Consider the following 21,008-nt stretch of genomic DNA (forward strand, 5'->3'; position numbering starts at 1 on the left):
AAGGCATGGGAATGTGGATTTCTTGCCTAAGTTTAGAGGGTTAAAGGACTATTTTAAATGAGATAGGAAAAATCTAAAGGTTTGAACAAGTTGTGAAAAGGTTATAAAAACGTAATTGTAAGAGATTCTGTGTGTGAACATATTGGCTAAAGTTTAAGTCACATTATTCAGTTTTTCCATAAATTGGACATTGGAGTACAAGCACAACAGAGTTTTCTTAAAACAGTTTTGTCCTAAGAAAAAAACAAAATTGTAAAGGGTGATAAAAGATTTATAAAAATCTTACCTTATGGCAAGCCAGGTGCAGTGGCTCATGCCTGTAATACCAACACTTTGGGAGGCCGAGGTAGGCAGATCAAGAGGTCAAGAGTTCGAGACCAGCCTGGCCAACGTAGTGAAACCCCGTCTCTAGTAAAAATACAAAAATTAGCCAGGTGTGTTGGCACACGCCTATAGTCCCAGCTACTTGGGAGGCTGAGGTAGGAGAATCGCTTGAACCCAGGAGGCAGAGGTTGCAGTGAGCCAAGACCGTGCCATTGCACTCCAGCCTGGGCAAGAGATAGACTCCGTCCCAGAAAAAAAAAAAAAAAAAAAAATCTTACCTATGGTCGAACTAATTAAAACTAGACAGATTTATAAAATGTAACTAAAACTGGCTTTAACATTAAAAATACACTAACGGAAACATAAAATTTGGTTTTCTCTTTTAAAAAGGATTTTTATGTAATATTAAAAGATAATGAAAGGTTTTTATTTACCTTTTAAGTAAACTACAAAAGAAAAAACGGGGAGGGGAGAGAGAGGAGGCAATCAGCATCATGCTATCTTCATTGGGTCTTGTTTGGAAAGCTGAGTCTCCTCTCTATCAGAATAATGGCTTTTCCTTTTTAAAATTTTTGAGTTACTTTGCCTAAATGAATGACTTATGATAACCTAAGACTACATTTTGTAATATCCAATGTTTTAAAAGTTTGGAATTTAACAAACCTTTCAAAATCAAGCTCTAAGTTAAAATAAAATTTTTTAAAAATTAAGTCCCCTAAAGGACAAAAGACATATTCAGCTTATTTAATGTATTAAAATCATGCAGGAAACACTGTCAAATAGAAAATGGTGTTTAATTTTCTTTGGGTTATAGTCATATAAATTTGTGATATAAAGTTATATGCTGAAAAACCATATAAAATTTCTATAATTCTGATATGCCTCAGTATATGTCATCAGTAATAATTATAATTGTTGTGTTGAATTATTGTGTCACAGAGTTAACAAATTTCCTTGTCAATTGTGTCTTGGTGGCTCCCCTAAAATGTTTTACTCATTCACAGACAACTGCTGTTTTAATTTGGTCCTCTTTAGAAGATGGTTTTATGATCAGTTGTTAAAACTCTGGTATGTGCTCTTGAATGCAAGTTTCTGATAACTTTGGAGATTATGACATTAGAATAAAGGAAAAAAACTTTTAGAACTCTCATGGAAAGCTGAAGTGTTCATAAATATCAAACAGAAGTTAAATGCATGGACTAAACTAATAAAAGTCTGAAGTAACCTTTTTGTTTAAAATGCTGCTGATTAACTTATTTTAAGCTATTTACAGCTGGTAGCAACTAAGTACACTCCTGTGAATAAAATTTGGAGCATATTTGTTTCTACCTGATTTCTCCAGAATTTAAAAACTATTTGTGAGTATTCTTAATTTATGGCAATATAGTTATTTGCATAAATACAATAAGAATCTGTTTTCTTTTGTAACAGGACACAATTGAAAAAACTGGTTATTTTACCAAGGGTTTGACTGGAATGGCATGCTTTCCTTTATGGAATCAAACTTGACTTGTAAAGCCAGTAAAAGCCCTTGGGAAAACTGGCCTCATACTTTGTCTACACAGTCCCTGTACAGGGTTCCTGACCCATGGTAAGTATAGAATGTCACTTTCTGACAGGCCCAGGAGCCCCAAGTTATCTAGGGACATCAAGAAGAGAGGAACTTACCCAACTCCTAAGTATTTGAAAGTACAAACCTATGGCTAGACTCAGCTTTAAAAAGTCTTATCTGAGATTCCTTATGGAACAGAGTTCCATCAAAGCCAATTTAAAAAGCCTATGTAAAAAATAATTATTCTAGCCAGGCGCAGAGGCTCATGCCTGTAATCCTGGCACTTTGAGAGGCCAAGGCAGGCGGAGAGCCTGAGCTCAGGAGTTCAAGACCAGCCTGGGCAACACGGTGAAACCCCATCTTTACTAAAATACAAAACAAATCAGCTGGGCATGGTGACGTGCGCCTGCAGTCCCAGCTACTCAGGAGGCTGAGGCAGGAGAATTGCTTGAACCCGGGAGGCGGAGGCTGCAGTGGGCCACAATCACACCACTGCAATCCAGCCTGGGTGACAGAGCAAGACTCCCTCTCTACCCAAAAAAAAAAAGTATTCTTGCCACGTGCAGTAGTAGTTCATGCCTGTAATCCCAGCACTTTGGGAGACCAAGGCGGGCAGATCACGAGGTCAAGAGTTCAAGACAAGCCTCACCAACATGGTGAAACCCCATCTCTACTAAAAATACAAAAATTAGCCGGGTGTAGTGGCACACGCCTGTAATCCCAGCTACTCAGGAGGCTGAGGCAGGAAAACTGCTTGAACCCGGGAGGCAGAGGTTGCAGTGAGCCAAGATCACGCCACTGCACTCCAGCCTGGGCGACAGAGTAAGGCTCCATCTCAAAAAAACACAATTATTCTTGATGCACTTTATGAAAATAGGCCAAGTATAATAAAATTAAAGTATATTTTGCCAACAAATCAGTCCTATCATGATTTGTTTTAATAAAAATAAGGACTAGAGACGGAAAAATTATGTTCTAAAAACTATGGTACACATATTGTTAGTTTTTGTTTTTGTTTTCTTCAATTAGACTAAATCCTATTATTTTTGTGGACTATAAGTCCCCAAACTAATGCTTTCAAATCTTTACTTTTAAAACTGGAAATTGCACTCCTTATCCTAAAACTTGTTATTTACCTTATAGTAGACTGTCTGTTTAAATGCTGCACTAAAACTATAAAGATACTACTGCCTTTGTCATGAAAGCCTTGGAACCACAGCCCGGCCTGCATGAATATACTCAGACAGCTGCAAAGCAGTTCTACTCCTCTCACCTTACAGTCAACTCCGACCCCAACTATGCCTCCTGTCAGCATGAAGAAGCCAGAGCGATCGATGGCCTTTTCCCATCTTCACAGCCCACACCTTAAGAGTAAGATGCTATGAAACCCCAAAGGGAGGGATTGAAATCGCCTTTGTAAAATTATAACTGAGGGCCGGGCCCGGTGGCTCAAGCCTGTAACCCCAGCATTTCGGGAGGCCCAGGAGGGCAGATCACCTGAAGTTAAGAATTTAAGACCAGCCTGACCAACATGGTGAAACTCCATCTTTACTAAAAATACAGGCGTGGTGGAGGGCGCCTGTAATCCCAGCTACTCAGGAGGCTGAAGCACAAGAATCTCTTGAACCTGGGAGGTGTAGGTTGCGGTCAGTCAAGATCGTGCCACTGCACTCCAGCCTGGGTGACAGAGCAAGACTCAGTTAAAATAAAATATGCAAAAATAAACCACTGAGATTATAACAAACCAAAAACCTTCCCAGCAAAGGAAACAAATAGAGTTAAGAGACAAACTACAGAATGGGAGAAAATATTTGCAAGCTATTCATCTGACAAGGGATCAATATCCAAGGAACTCAAACATCTCAACAGAAAAAAACAACAGTATGATCCAAAAATGGCAAATGATTTAAATAGACATTCTCAAAACAAGACACACAAATGACCAATAAATTGGTGAAAAAATGATCAATGTTACTAATCAGGAAAATGCAAACCAATATCACAATGAGATACCATCTCACCCCAGTTAGGATGGCCATTATCAAAAAGACAAAAAATAACAAACGCTGGTGAGGATACAGGGAAACAGAGACTCTTATACACTGCTGGTGGGAATGTAAATTAGGACAGCCATATGGAAAACAGCATGGAGGTTCCTCAAAAAATTATAAACAGAACTACCATATGATCCAGCAATTTCACTCCTGGGTATATACCCAAAGGAAAGGAAATCAATATATCAAAGAGATATGTGCGGCCAGGCAAAGTGGCTCACGTCTGTAATCCCAGCACTTTGGGAGGCCAAGGTGGGCGGATCACAAGGTCAGGAGTTCAAGACCAACCTGGCCAACATGGAGAAATCCTGTCTCTACTAAAAATACAAAATTAGCCAGGCATGGTGGCACATGCCTATAATTCCAGCTACTCAGGGGGCTGAGGCAGAACTGTCTGAACCCAGAAGTGCAGGCTTGCAGCGAGTCGAGATTGCGTCATTGCACTCCAGCCTGGGCAACAAGCACATGCAGAAGTTTTAAAAAGCTTACTCAAAGAAGTAAAAAGCAGAACAAGTTTCTAGAGGCTGGGAAGGGTAGAGCAAAGGTGAGGATAGGGAGAGATGTGTTAAAGGATACAAAATTACAGCTAGATAGGAGAAGCAAGTTACAGTGTTTCACAGCACCATAGGATGACTATAATTAACAATACACTTTCAAATAGCCAGAAGAGAAGATATTGAATGTTCCCAACCAAAAGAAGTGATACATGTTTGAGATGGCAGATATGCCCTGATCCAATCACTACACATTGTTAAGTAGGTATGGAAACATCATTATGTACCCCATAAATATGGATAATTATTATGTGCCAATTAAAAATAAATTCTTACAAATCAGTGTAATACCATCATAGAGTTTGAAAAACAGGAAAAGAAATTGTCCATAATCCCCCTTTCACCCTAGGACAATTTCTATCATTTTCAATTTTTCTTTTTTTCCTCTGGAGACAGGGTCTTGCTCTGTCACCCAGGCTGGAATGCAGTGGCAAGATCATGGCTCACTGTAGCCTCAAACTCCTTGGGCTCAAGAGATTCTCCCACTTCAGCTTCCCAAGTAGCGCACGCCACTGTGCCAGGCTAATTTTTGTATTTTTGTAGAAACAGGGTTTTGCCATGTTGCCCGGGCTGGTCTGGAACTCCCGTGCTCAAGTGATCCGCCCATCTCCGCCTCCCAAAGTGCGGGAATTACATGTATGAGCCACCGCGCCTGGCCATTTTTTTATTTATCTACATATATACGTAATTTCACAGTTGAAAAGTCAATTATACAATTTTGTATATTTTTTTCTTCACTTATCATCATAAGGTTTTCTTCTTGTTGCCTCTCGGGGTTCCTAACTACACAACAGCTGCAGAATATTCTGTCAAGTGGATGGACCATCGTTTAATGAACTATTCTAAAAGTATTGTTTCTAGTTTTCTATGCATTTGCCTTTTTTCCTGCCTTGGATTATAAAGTCCGATTGGGAGGCTGAGGCAGGCAGATCACTTAAGGTCAGGAGTTCAAGACCAGCCTGGCCAACATGATGAAACCCCATCTCTACTAAAAATTAAAAAATTAGCCAGGCATGGTGGCATATGCCCATAGTCCCAGCTACTCGGGAGGCTGAGTCACGAGAATTGCTTGAACCCAGGAGGTGGAGGTTGCAGTGAGCTGAGACGGCGCCATTGCACTCCAGCCTGGGTGACAGAGTGAGACTCTCAAAACAAAACAAAAAAAAGATAAAGTGCCAGATAAGATTATTGAGCTTAACAATAAAAACGTAGAGCCAGCAGGGTTCCTAACACTGGATGCCACACTGCTTCCCCAAGGGCTGAAACCTATGCCTACTGTACACTATTCACACTTGCCAAAGTACAGAATCAACCAAAGCAAATGCGGTGCACATACACAAAGGAGTACACTTTAGCAGTAACAAAGGATGAAATTCCGTAATTCGTGCCAGCATGGAGCTGGAGAACACTGTGTTAAGCAAAATAACATGATGACAGCAATCAGAAATGAATCCGGACTCACTCTCTTCACGGCTCCTCCCCCAACACGCTTTAGCTGTCTCACTTCCGTTCTCAGCTCCTCACAGGACAGCCAAGGTGAGCAGTTTTTCATCTGTCCTATCCTGAAGTGACCATAGGGACAGTGTCTGGGATCCACAATGGATTGTCGAGGAGCAATGAAGAAGTGGTTGAGGCAGAGGTAGAGCAGAATATTCATCAGGGCCATCATCAGCAGCAGCCCAAAGGCTGGCGGCACCTCTCGGGGGGCGAGGCCTCTCCTCTTGTTCTGGGGCTGCTTTTCCATGTTGACGGCCTCTGCAATTTCCTAAAATACACAATGAAACAAGAAGTCATGACAGTCAGCTTTCATTTCCAAGAATGCGTCCAGATTCCTCTTCTACTCAAGGGTCCTCCTGTAAGTTGCAGCATTACCGTGGGGATTAAAGCAGGTATGGGGGGGGGGGGGCGGAGCAAGATGGCCGAATAGGAACAGCTCCAGTCTCCAACTCCCAGCGCGAGCGACACAGAAGACCGGTGATTTCTGCATTTTCAACTGAGGTACTGGGGTCATCTCACTAGGGAGTGCCGGACAATCAGTGCTGGTCAGCTGCTGCAGCCTGACCAGCGAGAGCTGAAGCAGGGCGAGGCATCGCCTCACCTGGAAGCGCAAGGGGGAAGGGGATCCGTTTTCCTAGCCAGGGGAACTGAGACACACAACACCTGGAAAATCGGGTAACTCCCACCCCAATACTGCACTGTAAGCATACAGGCACACCAGGAGAATATATCCCACACCTGGCCGGGAGGGTCCCACGCCCACGAAGCCTCCCTCACTGCTAACACAGCAGTCTGCCCCGATCTATCCGCAACGCAGCAGCGAGGCTGGGGGAGGGGCGCCCGCCATTGCTGAGGCTTAAGTAGGTAAACAAAGCCGCTGGGAAGCTGGAACTGGGTGGAGCTCACAGCAGCTCAAGGAAGCCTGCCTGTCTCTGTAGTCTCCACCTCTGGGGACAGCGCACAGCTGAAGACCAACAGGGGAAGTAGCGGGAGCCGGTGCAGACGCGAACGACTCTGTCTGACAGCTTTGGGGAGAGCTGTGGATCTCCCAACGCGGACAGACTGCCTGCTCAGGTGTGTCCCTGACCCCTGAGTAGCCTAGCTGGGAGAAATCCCCCACTAGGGGCAGTCTGACACCCCACACCTCACAGGGTGGAGTACACCCCTGAGAGGAAACTTCCAAAGGAAGAATCAGACAGGTACACTCGCTGTTCAGCAATATTCTATCTTCGGCAACCTCTGCTGCTGATACCAAGGCAAACAGGGTCAGGAGTGGACCTCAAGCAATCTCCAACAGACCAACAGACAGTCCTTCTGACTGTCAGAAGGAAAACTATCAAACAGGAAGGACACCTATACCAAAACCCCATCAGTACGTCACCACCATCAAAGACCAGAGACAGATAAAACCACAAAGATGGGGAAGAAGCAGGGCAGAAAAGCTGGAAATTCAAAAAATAAGAGCGCATCTCCCCCTGCAAAGGAGCGCAGCCCATCGCCAGCAACGGATCAAGCTGGTCAGAGAATGACTTGGACGAGAGGAGAGAAGAAGGCTTCAGTCCATCAAACTTATCAGAGCTAAAGGAGGAATTACGTACCCAGCGCAAAGAAACTAAAAATCTTGAAAAAAGAGTGGAAGAATTGACAGCTAGACTAATTAATGCAGAGAAGATCATAAACGAAATGACAGAGATGAAAACCATGACATGAGAAATACGTGACAAATGCACAAGCTTCAGTAACCGACTCGATCAACTGGAAGAAAGAGTATCAGCGATTGAAGATCAAATGAACGAAATGAAGCGAGAAGAGAAACCAAAAGAAAAAAGAAGAAAAAGAAATGAGCAAAGCCTGCAAGAAGTATGGGATTACATAAAAAGACCAAATCTACGTCTGATTGGGGTGCCTGAAAGTGAGGGGGAAAATGGAACCAAGTTGGAAAACACTCTTCAGGATATCATCCAGGAGAACTTCCCCAACCTAGTAGGGCAGGCCAACATTCAAATTCAGGAAATACAGAGAATGCCACAAAGATACTCCTCCAGAAGAGCAACTCCAAGACACATAATTGCCAGATTCACCAAAGTTGAAATGAAGGAAAAAATCTTAAGGGCAGCCAGAGAGAAAGGTCGGGTTACCCACAAAGGGAAGCCCATCAGACTAACAGCAGATCTCTCGGCAGAAACTCTACAAGCCAGAAGAGAGTGGGGGCCAATATTCAACGTTCTTAAAGAAAAGAATTTTAAACCCAGGATTTCATATCCAGCCAAACTAAGTTTCATAAGTGAAGGAGAAATAAAATCCTTTACAGATAAGCAAATGCTTAGAGATTTTGTCACCACCAGGCCTGCCTTACAAGAGACCCTGAAGGAAGCCCTAAACATGGAAAGGAACAACCGGTACCAGCCATCGCAAAAACATGCCAAAATGTAAAGACCATCGAGGCTAGGAAGAAACTGCATCAACTAACGAGCAAAATAACCAGTTAATATCATAATGGCAGGATCAAGTTCACACATAACAATATTAACCTTAAATGTTAATGGACTAGGCCGGGCGCGGTGGCTCAAGCCTGTAATCCCAGCACTTTGGGAGGCCGAGACGGGCGGATCACGAGGTCAGGAGATCGAGACCATCCTGGCTAATATGGTGAAACCCCGTCTCTACTAAAAAATACAAAAAACTAGCCGGGCGACGAGGCGGGCGCCTGTAGTCCCAGCTACTCGGGAGGCTGAGACAGGAGAATGGCTTGAACCCGGGAGGCGGAGCTTGCAGTGAGCTGAGAGCCGGCCACTGCAATCCAGCCTGGGCGGCAGAGCAAGACTCCGTCTCAAAAAAAAAAAAAAAAAAAAAAAAATGTTAATGGACTAAATGCTCCAATTAAAAGACACAGACTGGCAAACTGGATAAAGAGTCAAGACCCATCAGTCTGCTGTATTCAGGAGACCCATCTCACAGGCAGAGACATACATAGGCTCAAAATAAAGGGATGGAGGAAGATCTACCAAGCAAATGGAGAACAAAAAAAAGCAGGGGTTGCAATCCTAGTCTCTGATAAAACAGACTTTAAACCATCAAAGATCAAAAGAGACAAAGAAGGCCATTACATAATGGTAAAGGGATCAATTCAACAGGAAGAGCTAACTCTCCTAAATATATATGCACCCAATACAGGAGCACCCAGATTCATAAAGCAAGTCCTTAGAGACTTACAAAGAGACTTAGATTCCCATACAATAATAATGGGAGACTTCAACGCTCCACTGTCAACATTAGACAGATCAACGAGACAGAAAGTTAACAAGGATATCCAGAAATTGAACTCATCTCTGCACCAAGCGGACCTAATAGACATCTATAGAACTCTCCACCCCAAATCAACAGAATATACATTCTTCTCAGCACCACATCGCACTTATTCCAAAATTGACCACATAATTGGAAGTAAAGCACTCCTCAGCAAAGGTAAAAGAACAGAAATTATAACAAACTGTCTCTCAGACCACAGTGCAATCAAACTAGAACTCAGGACTAAGAAACTCAATCAAAACCGCTCAACTACATGGAAACTGAACAACCTGCTCCTGAATGACTACTGGGTACATAACGAAATGAAAGCGGAAATAAAGATGTTCTTTGAAACCAATGAGAACAAAGATACAACATACCAGAATCTCTGGGACATATTTAAAGCAGTGTGTAGAGGGAAATTTATAGCACTAAATGCCCACAAGAGAAAGCTGGAAAGATCTAAAATTGACACTCTAACATCACAATTAAAAGAACTAGAGAGGCAAGAGCAATCACATTCAAAAGCTAGCAGAAGGCAAGAAATAACTAAGATCAGAGCCGAACTGAAGGAGATAGAGACACAAAAAACCCTCCAAAAAATCAATGAATCCAGGAGTTGGTTTTTTGAAAAGATCAACAAAATTGACAGACCGCTAGCAAGGCTAATAAAGAAGAAAAGAGAGAGGAATCAAATAGATGCAATAAAAAATGATAAAGGGGATATCACCACTGACCCCACAGAAATACAAACTACCATCAGAGAATACTATAAACGCCTCTACGCAAATCAACTAGAAAATCTAGAAGAAATGGATAATTTCCTGGACACTTACACTCTCCCAAGGCTAAACCAGGAAGAAGTTGAATCCCTGAATAGACCAATAGCAGGCTCTGAAATTGAGGCAACAATTAATAGCCTACCCACCAAAAAAAGTCCAGGACCAGATGGATTCACAGCTGAATTCTACCAGAGGTACAAGGAGGAGCTGGTACCATTCCTTCTGAAACTATTCCAATCAATAGAAAAAGAGGGAATACTCCCTAACTCATTTTATGAGGCCAACATCATCCTGATACCAAAGCCTGGCAGAGACACAACAAAAAAAGAGAATTTTAGACCAATATCCCTGATGAACATTGATGCAAAAATTCTCAATAAAATACTGGCAAACCGGATTCAGCAGCACATCAAAAAGCTTATCCACCATGATCAAGTGGGCTTCATCCCTGGGATGCAAGGCTGGTTCAACATTCGCAAATCAATAAACGTAATCCAGCATATAAACAGAACCAAAGACAAGAACCACATGATTGTCTCAATAGATGCAGAAAAGGCTTTTGACAAAATTCAACAGCCCTTCATGCTAAAAACGCTCAATAAATTCGGTATTGATGGAACGTACCTCAAAATAATAAGAGCTATTTATGACAAACCCACAGCTAATATCATACTGAATGGGCAAAAACTGGAAAAATTCCCTTTGAAAACTGGCACAAGACAGGGATGCCCTCTCTCACCACTCCTATTCAACATAGTGTTGGAAGTTCTGGCTAGGGCAATCAGGCAAGAGAAAGAAATCAAGGGTATCCAGTTAGGAAAAGAAGAAGTCAAATTGTCCCTGTTTGCAGATGACATGATTGTATATTTAGAAAACCCCATCGTCTCAGCCCAAAATCTCCTTAAGCTGATAAGCAACTTCAGCAAAGTCTCAGGATACAAAATTAATGTGCAAAAATCACAAGCATTCTTATACACCAGTAACAGAAAAGCAGACAGCCAAATCAGGAATGAACTTCCATTCACAATTGCTTCAAAGAGAATAAAATACCTAGGAATCCAGCTTACAAGGGATGTAAAGGACCTCTTCAAGGAGAACTACAAACCACTGCTCAGTGAAATCAAAGAGGACACAAACAAATGGAAGAACATACCATGCTCATGGATAGGAAGAATCAATATCGTGAAAATGGCCATACTCCCCAAGGTTATTTATAGATTCAATGCCATCCCCATCAAGCTACCAATGAGTTTCTTCACAGAATTGGAAAAAACTGCTTTAAAGTTCATATGGAACCAAAAAAGAGCCCGCACTGCCAAGACAATCCTAAGTCAAAAGGACAAAGCTGGAGGCGTCAAGCTACCTGACTTCAAACTATACTACAAGGCTACAGTAACCAAAACAGCATGGTACTGGTACCAAAACAGAGCTATAGACCAATGGAACAGAACAGAGTCCTCAGAAATAATACCGCACATCTACAGCCATCTGATCTTTGACAAACCTGAGAGAAACAAGAAATGGGGAAAGGATTCCCTATTTAATAAATGGTGCTGGGAAAATTGGCTAGCCATAAGTAGAAAGCTGAAACTGGATCCTTTCCTTACCCCTTATACGAAGATTAATTCAAGATGGATTAGAGACTTAAATGTTAGACCTAATACCATAAAAACCCTAGAAGAAAATCTAGGTAGTACCATTCAGGACATAGGCATGGGCAAGGACTTCATGTCGAAAACACCAAAAGCAACGGCAGCAAAAGCCAAAATTGACAAATGGGATCTAATTAAACTAAAGAGCTTTTGCACAGCAAAAGAAACTACCATCAGAGTGAACAGGCAACCTACAGAATGGGAGAAAATTTTTGCAACCTACTCATCTGACAAAGGGCTAATATCCAGAATCTACAAAGAACTCAAACAAATATACGAGAAAAAAACAAACAACCCCATCAAAAAGTGGGGAAAGGATATGAACAGACATTTCTCAAAAGAAGATATTCATACAGCCAACAGACACATGAAAAAATGCTCATCGTCACTCGCCATCAGAGAAATGCAAATCAAAACCACAATGAGATACCATCTCACACCAGTTCGAATGGCAATCATTAAAAAGTCAGGAAACAACAGGTGGTGGAGAGGATGTGGAGAAATAGGAACACTTTTACACTGTTAGTATGATTGTAAACTAGTTCAACCATTATGGAAAACAGTATGGCAATTCCTCAAGGATCTAGAACTAGATGTACCATATGACCCAGCCATCCCACTACTGGGTATATACCCAAAGGATTATAAATTATTCTACTACAAAGACACATGCACACGTATGTTTATTGCGGCACTATTCACAATAGCAAAGACTTGGAATCAACCCAAATGTCCATCTGTGACAGACTGGATTAAGAAAATGTGGCACATATACACCATGGAATACTATGCAGCCATAAAAAAGGATGAGTTTGCGTCCTTTGTAGGGACATGGATGCAGCTGGAAACCATCATTCTTAGCAAACTATCACAAGAACAGAAAACCAAACACCGCATGTTCTCACTCATAGGTGGGAACTGAACAATGAGACCACTTGGACTCGGGAAGGGGAACATCACCCACTGGGGCCTATCATGGGGAGGGGGGAGGGTTGAGGAGGGAGGGATTGCATTGGGGAGTTATACATGATATAAATGATGAATTGATGGGTGCTGACGAGTTGATGGGTGCAGCACACCAACATGGCATAAGTATACATATGTAACAAACCTGCACGTTATGCACACGTACCCTAGAACTTAAAGTATAATAAAAAAAAAAAAAAAAAAAAGCAGGTATCAAATACCAGGCTTATCCCAAATGCCCAATGTTAGCTGTTCCCATAATCATTACTTTTTATTACAAACTAAAATACAGGTTCCTCTAGATTAGGTTAGGTGGGAGGTGTTTGTGTCTAACTCTGTACGACTCACAGTAGCATGCATTGAATAGATGCTCATGAATATTCAGTAAAATGAAAGCAAAATGTATTAGTCAACTGGTGGGATGGGGACAGAGGGTACCAAAGGACAGCAGAAGGAGGCTGCTTAGGGTAGCAGGTGGAGGCTGGGAGGCTGAGGGCCTCTCTCGAACCCAGCTAAGCAGCTGTCCTGTTCCCTGGGAGGTACTCAGAATCCCCTCAACAGTTTTAAGAAATAAAAGCTACTCTTCAGCAGTTATGAAACATAGATTTGGGGTGAAAGAGACTGAGGCTGGGAGACCAGTTAAGAAGCCCTGATTATGACCACGGACAGGAGCTGACAAGTACATAAGCTAGAATACTAGTGATGAGATTGGAGAGATGACCACTCAGAAGTCACGCCAGTGATAAGGAACCACTGATAACATGTGGGCTCTACCGCTGGAGCTGTGCAAGGCCATGGTGGAGGGGCCTGGGTGCAGAGAGGCCTGAAGTAGGACTGTGGATGGCAGAGGTGATTTACAGAAGCAGAATGGAAGCATATGGAGACTTTAACAGTGGATGTGGCCATGCCAGTGGGAGCCAGCTGAACAGCACTGGAATGCTGAAACACTGGGACAGAACTGGGTCAGAGACAGCTGCAACATGCAGGGTTACCTACCAAGCGCATCTCCTTCTCCAGCTCAGGTCTCCATCCAGGTACCTGGTCAGTCCATACTCTAGTTGGCACCCAGGGACTGGTCTGGAAACACCCTGCCGCAAAGTACAAAACAGGAAGTGTGTAAACAGAAACTGCAGCTATGTACCCAGACAAATCGCCATAGTCCAAATGGTCCAACTTTCCCAGGGGCCTTCTTCTGCTTCAAGTCCAGGTTTCCTCAGGTTCTCAAGTCCCAGGACAGAGCAGCGCCATGGGGAAGCCCATCAGAGTCTCTCTGTCCCAGTCTGCTCTCTTCGCCTCCATCACTGACTTCTGGTTGCTCATTCCCGCAACACGTCCTGAGCAGCTTCTATGTGCTCAGCCCTGCAGTGGGTGCTGGAGACACACACACACAGTGAATTACACTAGCATGGTTCCTATCCTGCTGGAGCTTAGGGGAAAGTCTAGTGAGGAAGACAGACAATAAACAACTAAACAAATAGGTCTATCATCATCCTGCGATGGGGGTTCAAGGATAGAGAGTAACTGTGTAGGAACTGCCTGGAGGAAGCATCCCAGGAGACCTCTCTGAGGAGGTGACCTTCACACTGCGACCGGAGGCCTGAGAGGAGCCAGCCATGAAAAATCCAGGATACTACCTCCTCCTTGAGAAAACAAAATCCACTCCCATTTCCAGAGCTGGGACAAGATGTCAATGAAACCATTAACAGAAAACAGCATTTCTCCTAAGAACACAGTAAGAACACACTGCAGCCATAAAGTGTCAAAAACCCCCTTTGGATGAAGACTCCTTTTTTACTATTTAGAAATTCTGTTCTCTACAATCACAGACTACCAGAAATTTTGCAGTTTGAAGTCTTATCAATTAGAATAAAACATCCCACTCTTTCCTGAAGGATCAAAGTCACTCTGACACAGAGAAGCAACCTCAGTCTCCGAACAGGGCAGAGCTTCAGATAAGGAGTTTCTGGAGATAATCCTGTACATCTATGTTAATCTGGTAGTCTCTAAGGAAAGAGGACCACTTTGCAGTCCAGACTAGATCTTGGCCCCTTTATACTCAGTTCTACATGGCTTTGAGCCCATCAAAATACTACTTCATTTAAATTTGCCTAAACTTCACTCATCTCCAAAATTCTATGATTTTCTTCCTTTTTTTTTTTCTTTTAGAGATAGGGTCTGACTATGTCACTCAGGCTGGAATGCAGTGGTGCAATCATAGCTCAATGCAGCCTCAAACTCAAGCAATCCTCTCACCTCTGCCTCCTGAGTAGCTGGGACTACAGGTGCGCATCACCACATCCAGCTAATTTTTGTATTTTTTTTTTTTTGTAGAGACTGGGTCTCATGATGTTGCCCAGGCTGGCCTTGAACTCCTGGCCTCAAGCAATCCTCCTGCATCAGTCTCCCAAATTGCTGAGATTACAGGCATGAACCACTGCACCTGGCCTTTTAAATTTATTTTTATCCCCTCCACAGCTCTACTCACCCTCTGCATCAGTATTCCCTGGAACCTCAACACATTCCAGTACCCCACAGACGCAAGCACACAAGCTCACACTGTTCTGGCGCTCCTGAGCGTACTCCAGACCTCACACTGCTGACTCTCCCAGCAATGGCACACACTTCAGTGCCTCTATGGCTCTAAACCCACAGTAGCTGCCTCTAGGACACCTTAAATCATCTGTCTGCCCCTTCCTAGAGTGTCCTCATGCTCAGGGACACAAGCACACCACACACCACCTTGACCCTCAGTGCACTGGGCCTCTGACAGTACCAAGACCCTTCCTGTACCACCACCCCCTGCCCCACAGAGATCCACAATCCTCATCCCCGCTAGCACAGGCTGAGGTCTCCCACCGTCCTCCCTCCATCAGATCCCTCCATGAGGTCCCTCCAGCTCTGCTCCATTAGCATGCACTGGGCTCCAACTACCCAGACATGCACATGCACACACCCACCACAGACGACCCCCACAAGTGCACACACAGCACTAGAGTCCTGCAACCACCTCCTCTCCATAAGCACCCCATTCTCTCCTACGCTGCAGGCCCCCACAGACACACACACAGCGCTAACATCATACACACCCTCATCACCACACACAAGGCCTCAGAAGCCTATTAGCACACATCCTGGTACCTCTACCACCCTATCCCCCAAGAGCACACACTGGGCCTCTCTCCAGCCATAACCCCTATTAGCTTGCCTTGGAACTTCCTCAACACCCTACCCCTGTGACACATCCGCGGGTCCCTGACCTGCTCTGCTGCCCACTTCCCTAAGCACATACTGGGCCTTGAGCCTTCCCTGCCATAAGGCTCATCACCACATGCTCCAAGTCCTGCTCAGCCCAGGCCCCCAATGGCAAAGCTCCAGTCTCTCCCCACTCCACCACCCATTCCCACATCCTCTGTACCTCTGACCCCCTGCTCCCTATTAGCACTCATGCCACTTCCATCCCCAGCTCTCTGCACCGGGCCAGGTCAGAGAGGCCCCAAAGGACTCCCGCCCCGTGCCCTCTCAGATGATTCTCTGTCCCTCTGATGGAGATATGCAAGTATCGCCAGTGTGCAGCCTTGGTTATCGCAGTGAGTCAAAAAACATGACAGATGTGTCCCAGGTGGCCTTAGGCTAGCTGGAAGCTCACACTCTCCTTCTCCAAACATGTACCACCTCTTCCCCCACCTTCACTCTCAGCTGATCATCTAACGAGATCATCCTATTTTACCAGAAAAACAGAAGCAATCAGAGAGCATTTCCACCAGTTCCCAAGCCCCACCCCAGGTTCCTGCACTCTCCTATTACTACAAACTGTGTGTTACCATGAAACTGGCCCTGAGCCCAGCTCAGGCAAACCCCACCCCCAGCTCTGTCCTCTCATTCTCTCCAACTCACTGCCACTTCACCCAAACTGACCATATCACAGTCAGCACAGGTGACCTCCACATCACTAAACACAACAGTCAAAGCACAGCCCCAGTCTTCCTTGACCTATCAATAACATTACTGTGATTGATAACTCCCTCCTTAAACGCCTTTTATAATTGGTTTCCAGGAAACTACACTGGCAGCTCCTCATCTCTGAGTCCACTTAGTGGGGTCGCCCAGAGCTCAGAGCTCAGACTTCTGCCACACTCTCTGGGAGAGCTCACCCAGACTCAGGACTTTTCATCACTGCCTGCTGATGACTTCCAAAGGTAAAACTCCATTCCCAGCCTCTCCTCAGAACTCCAGGCTTGCTTCCTTGACATCTCCATGTGGATGTCTGATGAACAACTCAAAAGATTCAAAAAACAACTGAATTTAAAAAATGGGCAAACGGTCAGGCATTGGTGGCTCACACTTGTAATCCCAGCACTTTGGGGAGGCCGAGGCGGGAGGATCACTTGATCCTAGGAGTTCCAGACCAGCCAGGGCAACACAGTAAGACCTGCTGTCTACAAAATCTAAATTTAAAAATTAGCCAGGCACGTTGGCATGTGCCTACAGGCCCAACTACTCAGGAGGCTGAGGTGGGAGGATCATTTGAGTCCAGAAGACCAAGGCTGCAGTGAGCTGTGATCGTGCCACAGCACTCCAGCCTGGGTGACAGTGAGACCTTGTCTCAAAAAAATAAATAAATAAAATTTTAAAAATGGGCAAAGGACTTGAATAGACATTTCTCCAAAGAAGATACACTGATGGCCAACAGGCACATGAAAGATGCTCAGCTTCACCAGTCATCAAGGCAAATGCAGATCAGAAGTGTGACAAGATGGCATTTTACACCCATGAGGATGGCTATAATACAAAAATCAGTAACAACACAAGTGTAGGGGGATGGGGAAAACTGGAATCCTCAAACATCACTGGTGAGAAAGTAAAATGCAGCCACTGTGGAAAGCGGTCTGGCCGCTCCTCAAAAGGTTAAGCCCAGTCACCACATGACCCAGCAACTCCACTGCCCGGTGTGTACCCATGAAAACACACACACTCACACACACACTTATACATGAATGTTCACGGAAGCATTATCCACAACAGCCAAACAGTGGGAACAAGCCAAGTGTCCACTGGCAGATGAATGGATAGACAAAATGTGGTACATTCATAAATGGAATATTATTCAGCCATAAAAAATAAAGCACTAATTCATGCTGCAACATGGGTGAACCTTGGAAACATCATGCTCAGTGAAAATAAGCCTGACAAAAAGGCCACATGCTATATGATTCCATTTACATGAAATGTCCAGAAACAGCAAATTCAGACCTAGAACGTAGATTTGTGGCTCCCAGAGGCTGGGGGGCAAGGGGTGGAATAGCTGCTAATGGGGATCGGGTCTCTTTTTAGCTAAAATGCTCTCGAATTAGACAGTGATGATGGTTGTACAAGCTTGGGAATATGCTAAATATCACTGAATTGTACACTTTAAAATGTCAAATGTTATGGCTTGTGAATTATATTTTCGTTGAAGTCTCCCCCTAACATTTAAAAAGATAAAAGCATTCCCAGCTCTCAGGCTATGCAAAAACAAGCAGAAGCTGTGGTTGGCCAAGCCCTGCCTTAGGTGACGGCATTCCTCCAGGTCTGCCAAAGACCCAGGTAACCTCACCCATACCTGGGACACTAGCAGCCATCTGAACTCTGATGCTTTCTAAGTCTGCACTGCAGACCAGATCTCTCCTACGCTTCGCTCACTGGCCTATCAAAGTATGGGATGTTCACTGCAGAACTCCCCCGTGCCTACATGACCCTCCTCCAGGGTTCCCTCTGTGATGGGCTCATGACCCAACCACCCTGCTCAAGTTACAGACCAGGCATGTGTGACTTGATTCCTCCCTCCCCTAACCTCTAAACCAACCAATTACCACATGCAGTCAATGCTCCTACCAAAACCTCTCTCACAGCTGCTAGCATCTCTCTTTCCTTGCTGCCCTTACCCTCCACTCCCCTGTGTGAGCCAGCAGCACCTCTCACCTGGATTTCCGCAAGAGATTCCCAAGCAGATGCCCAGTTTTTCCTCTCTTGCAGCCCATTCTCAGGATTACACAGCAAGCAGGATCGTTTTTCTTTGTTTCACACAAGAGAAAAATTTTAAAAAATCATAAGCATTCATCCAGCTTTGTCAAGTTACATTGCATCATTTTTTCAGATCTTTTTTTAAAGAAATTAAATATTACAAATAGAGTTGAAGCCCCTCTGGACTCCTCCCCATCCAATTCTACTCCCTCCCAAGAAGTGATCACTATCTTCAAGTTGGTGGACATCAGAGATTCTCAAACTGTGGTCGCCAGACCTGTGGCATCATCGTCCAGGAACCTGGGAGAAATGCAAATTCTTGGGTCCACACTCCAAACCTACTGAATCAGAAATGAAAATCTGTGTTTTAATAAATCCTTTAGGTGATTTGGATGCATGCTAAAGTCTGAAAACCACGGGTGTATATAATTCCTATACATGCTATCTATCTATCCATCTATCTATCTATCTATCTATCTAATAGATCATATCTATTTACCTACCTACTTACCTATCTACTTAAGACATGGAGTCTCACTATGTAGCCCAGGCTAGACTCAAGTGATCCTCCTGCCTCCACCTCTCAAGCAGCTGGGACTGACTACAGTGACGGGCTACCAAACTCCGCTTCCCATACATGCTTTTTATTTTCACAAGCATGTGCCCATAAATCATACATATGTTTTCAAGCTTTATACAAACAGTGATGGGCTGGTATTATCCTGTTGCAACTAGCTTTTTTAAAAGCTCAACATTACATTTCTGAGATTTATCCATGCAGATGCACAAAACTCTAGTTCACTATTTTCAACTGGTTTGACTTTTCCACAATTAGTGAGACAAGCTGTGTACACATCTCCCCAGGCATACATGAAAGTTTCTCTGATACATGCAGGGAGCTATTTTTTTTTTTTTTTTTTTTTAGAGACAGAGTCTCACTGTATCGCCAGGCTGGAGTGCTATGGCATGATCTCGGCTCACTGCAACTGCAACCTCCAACTCCCTTGTTAAAAGGATTCTCCTGCCTCAGCCTCCTGAGTAGCTGGGATTACAGGCATGCGCCACCACACCCAGCTACTAAAAGTAGAGATGGAGTTTCACTATGTTGGCCAGATGGTCTCAATCTCCTGACCTCGTGATCCGCCCACCTCAGCTTCCCAAAGTGCTGGGATTACAGGCATGAGCCACCGTGTCCGTGTCCGGCCCATGCAGCGAGAGCTTTCTAAAGTACTGATGTGATCCCACCTGGCTTACCATTCAACAGCTCCTCACTCGGCCCACAGGATCAAGTCCAAACTCTTATGTGGCCTCCTGAAATCTAGCCCCTATCTGCTTCCCTAATCCCTCCCTGCACCCCACTCTCTGGCCCCTGAGCTTTCCTCAGTCCTCAAAGGCTCGCTTTCTGGGATATCCAGGCCCCAGCTTCCTCTAGATTCTAAGCACCAAGAGGCCTGGCTGTCTGTCCTGTTCACCACTGCACCCCAGTGCCTGGCACACAGTGGGTACTCAGCAAAGATGCACCAACTGCCTGGTCACTCTGCGCCTCTCCCTTTTCATGGCCTCAGCCATAAAGGCTGCTTTCCCTCTCCTGTGTTCACCCCACCGCATCTGCTCTTCCTCTCCTAGCGGCTCCCGTTCTCTGAGGCCCCTCATCTGCCACCTCCTTCTCCAATCCAGGTTTCCCAGCTCAAACCCTGTGGTAAATCCTTTCAACCTTCCAAACCTCCTTACCCCTAACCTCCCACCAATCCTTCCTTGCCACTAGAGGTGGATTCAGGTTTTATGGGGCCTGAGGCTTATACAAGTCGGGACGACGAGTGGTAATTCTTTAAGAATACACAGTTATGAATGTAAAAGTGCTGAGCCTCTTGCCAGAGTTTTGGAAGGTATTTGAGCAAGTGAAGAGGCTAGAGGCTTCATCATAAACCCAGATCTGCTTGTCATTCACCAGCCCCATGTAACTTGCCCTGTCCACTTCTTCATTTCCACTCAAAGGCTGCCAACATCAGCTACAAAACTCTGTGGGACTCTAGAAATGCATATTTTCTAATCCGTGTTGGACCCTCAGCATTACTAAGAAAACCTTTAATGCATTTCTTGTTGAATACAAATTTTACATGCCCCACTAACCTTTTATGTATACCTAAGTCCTCACATTCACTTCTGAATCCTCTCTCAGCAAAAAGAAACCAAACCAAAACAAAATTAAAAAAAAAAAAAACCCAAAAATTCATTTGACTTTTATACAATGTCAACTTCACACCAATTCTGTGAAGTGGATGTAATTGTTATTTCCATTTCACAGATAAGACAACTGAGTCAGAGGTGAAGTAATATAT

At 44.2% G+C, this 21,008-nt stretch overlaps 1 protein-coding gene across 8 annotated transcripts in view; it reads right to left on the reverse strand.

Annotated features, from left to right (window-relative positions):
• The window catches only part of POMK (protein O-mannose kinase), a 51,720-nt gene that overhangs the window by 29,056 nt on the left and 1,656 nt on the right, over positions 1-21,008 (reverse strand). For 3 of the 8 annotated variants that reach the window (XM_030937487.1, XM_030937482.1, XM_030937486.1), the window contains exons 2-4: positions 18,628-18,719; positions 13,666-13,757; positions 5,947-6,249 (exon numbers count right to left, since the gene is read on the reverse strand). In XM_030937487.1, coding sequence (XP_030793347.1) covers positions 5,947-6,249; positions 13,666-13,674 — 312 coding nt within the window. In that variant the 5' untranslated portion in view covers positions 13,675-13,757; positions 18,628-18,719. Of the gene's footprint in view, positions 1-5,946; positions 6,250-13,665; positions 14,041-18,627; positions 18,720-18,830; positions 18,849-18,946; positions 19,129-21,008 lie in introns of those variants that run through there. The other 5 variants (XM_030937488.1, XM_010370970.2, XM_030937484.1 and 2 more) reach the window with 4 other exon arrangements.

The sequence above is a fragment of the Rhinopithecus roxellana genome, chromosome 9, assembly GCF_007565055.1.
Source record: "Rhinopithecus roxellana isolate Shanxi Qingling chromosome 9, ASM756505v1, whole genome shotgun sequence".
Classification (NCBI taxonomy): domain Eukaryota; kingdom Metazoa; phylum Chordata; class Mammalia; order Primates; family Cercopithecidae; genus Rhinopithecus; species Rhinopithecus roxellana.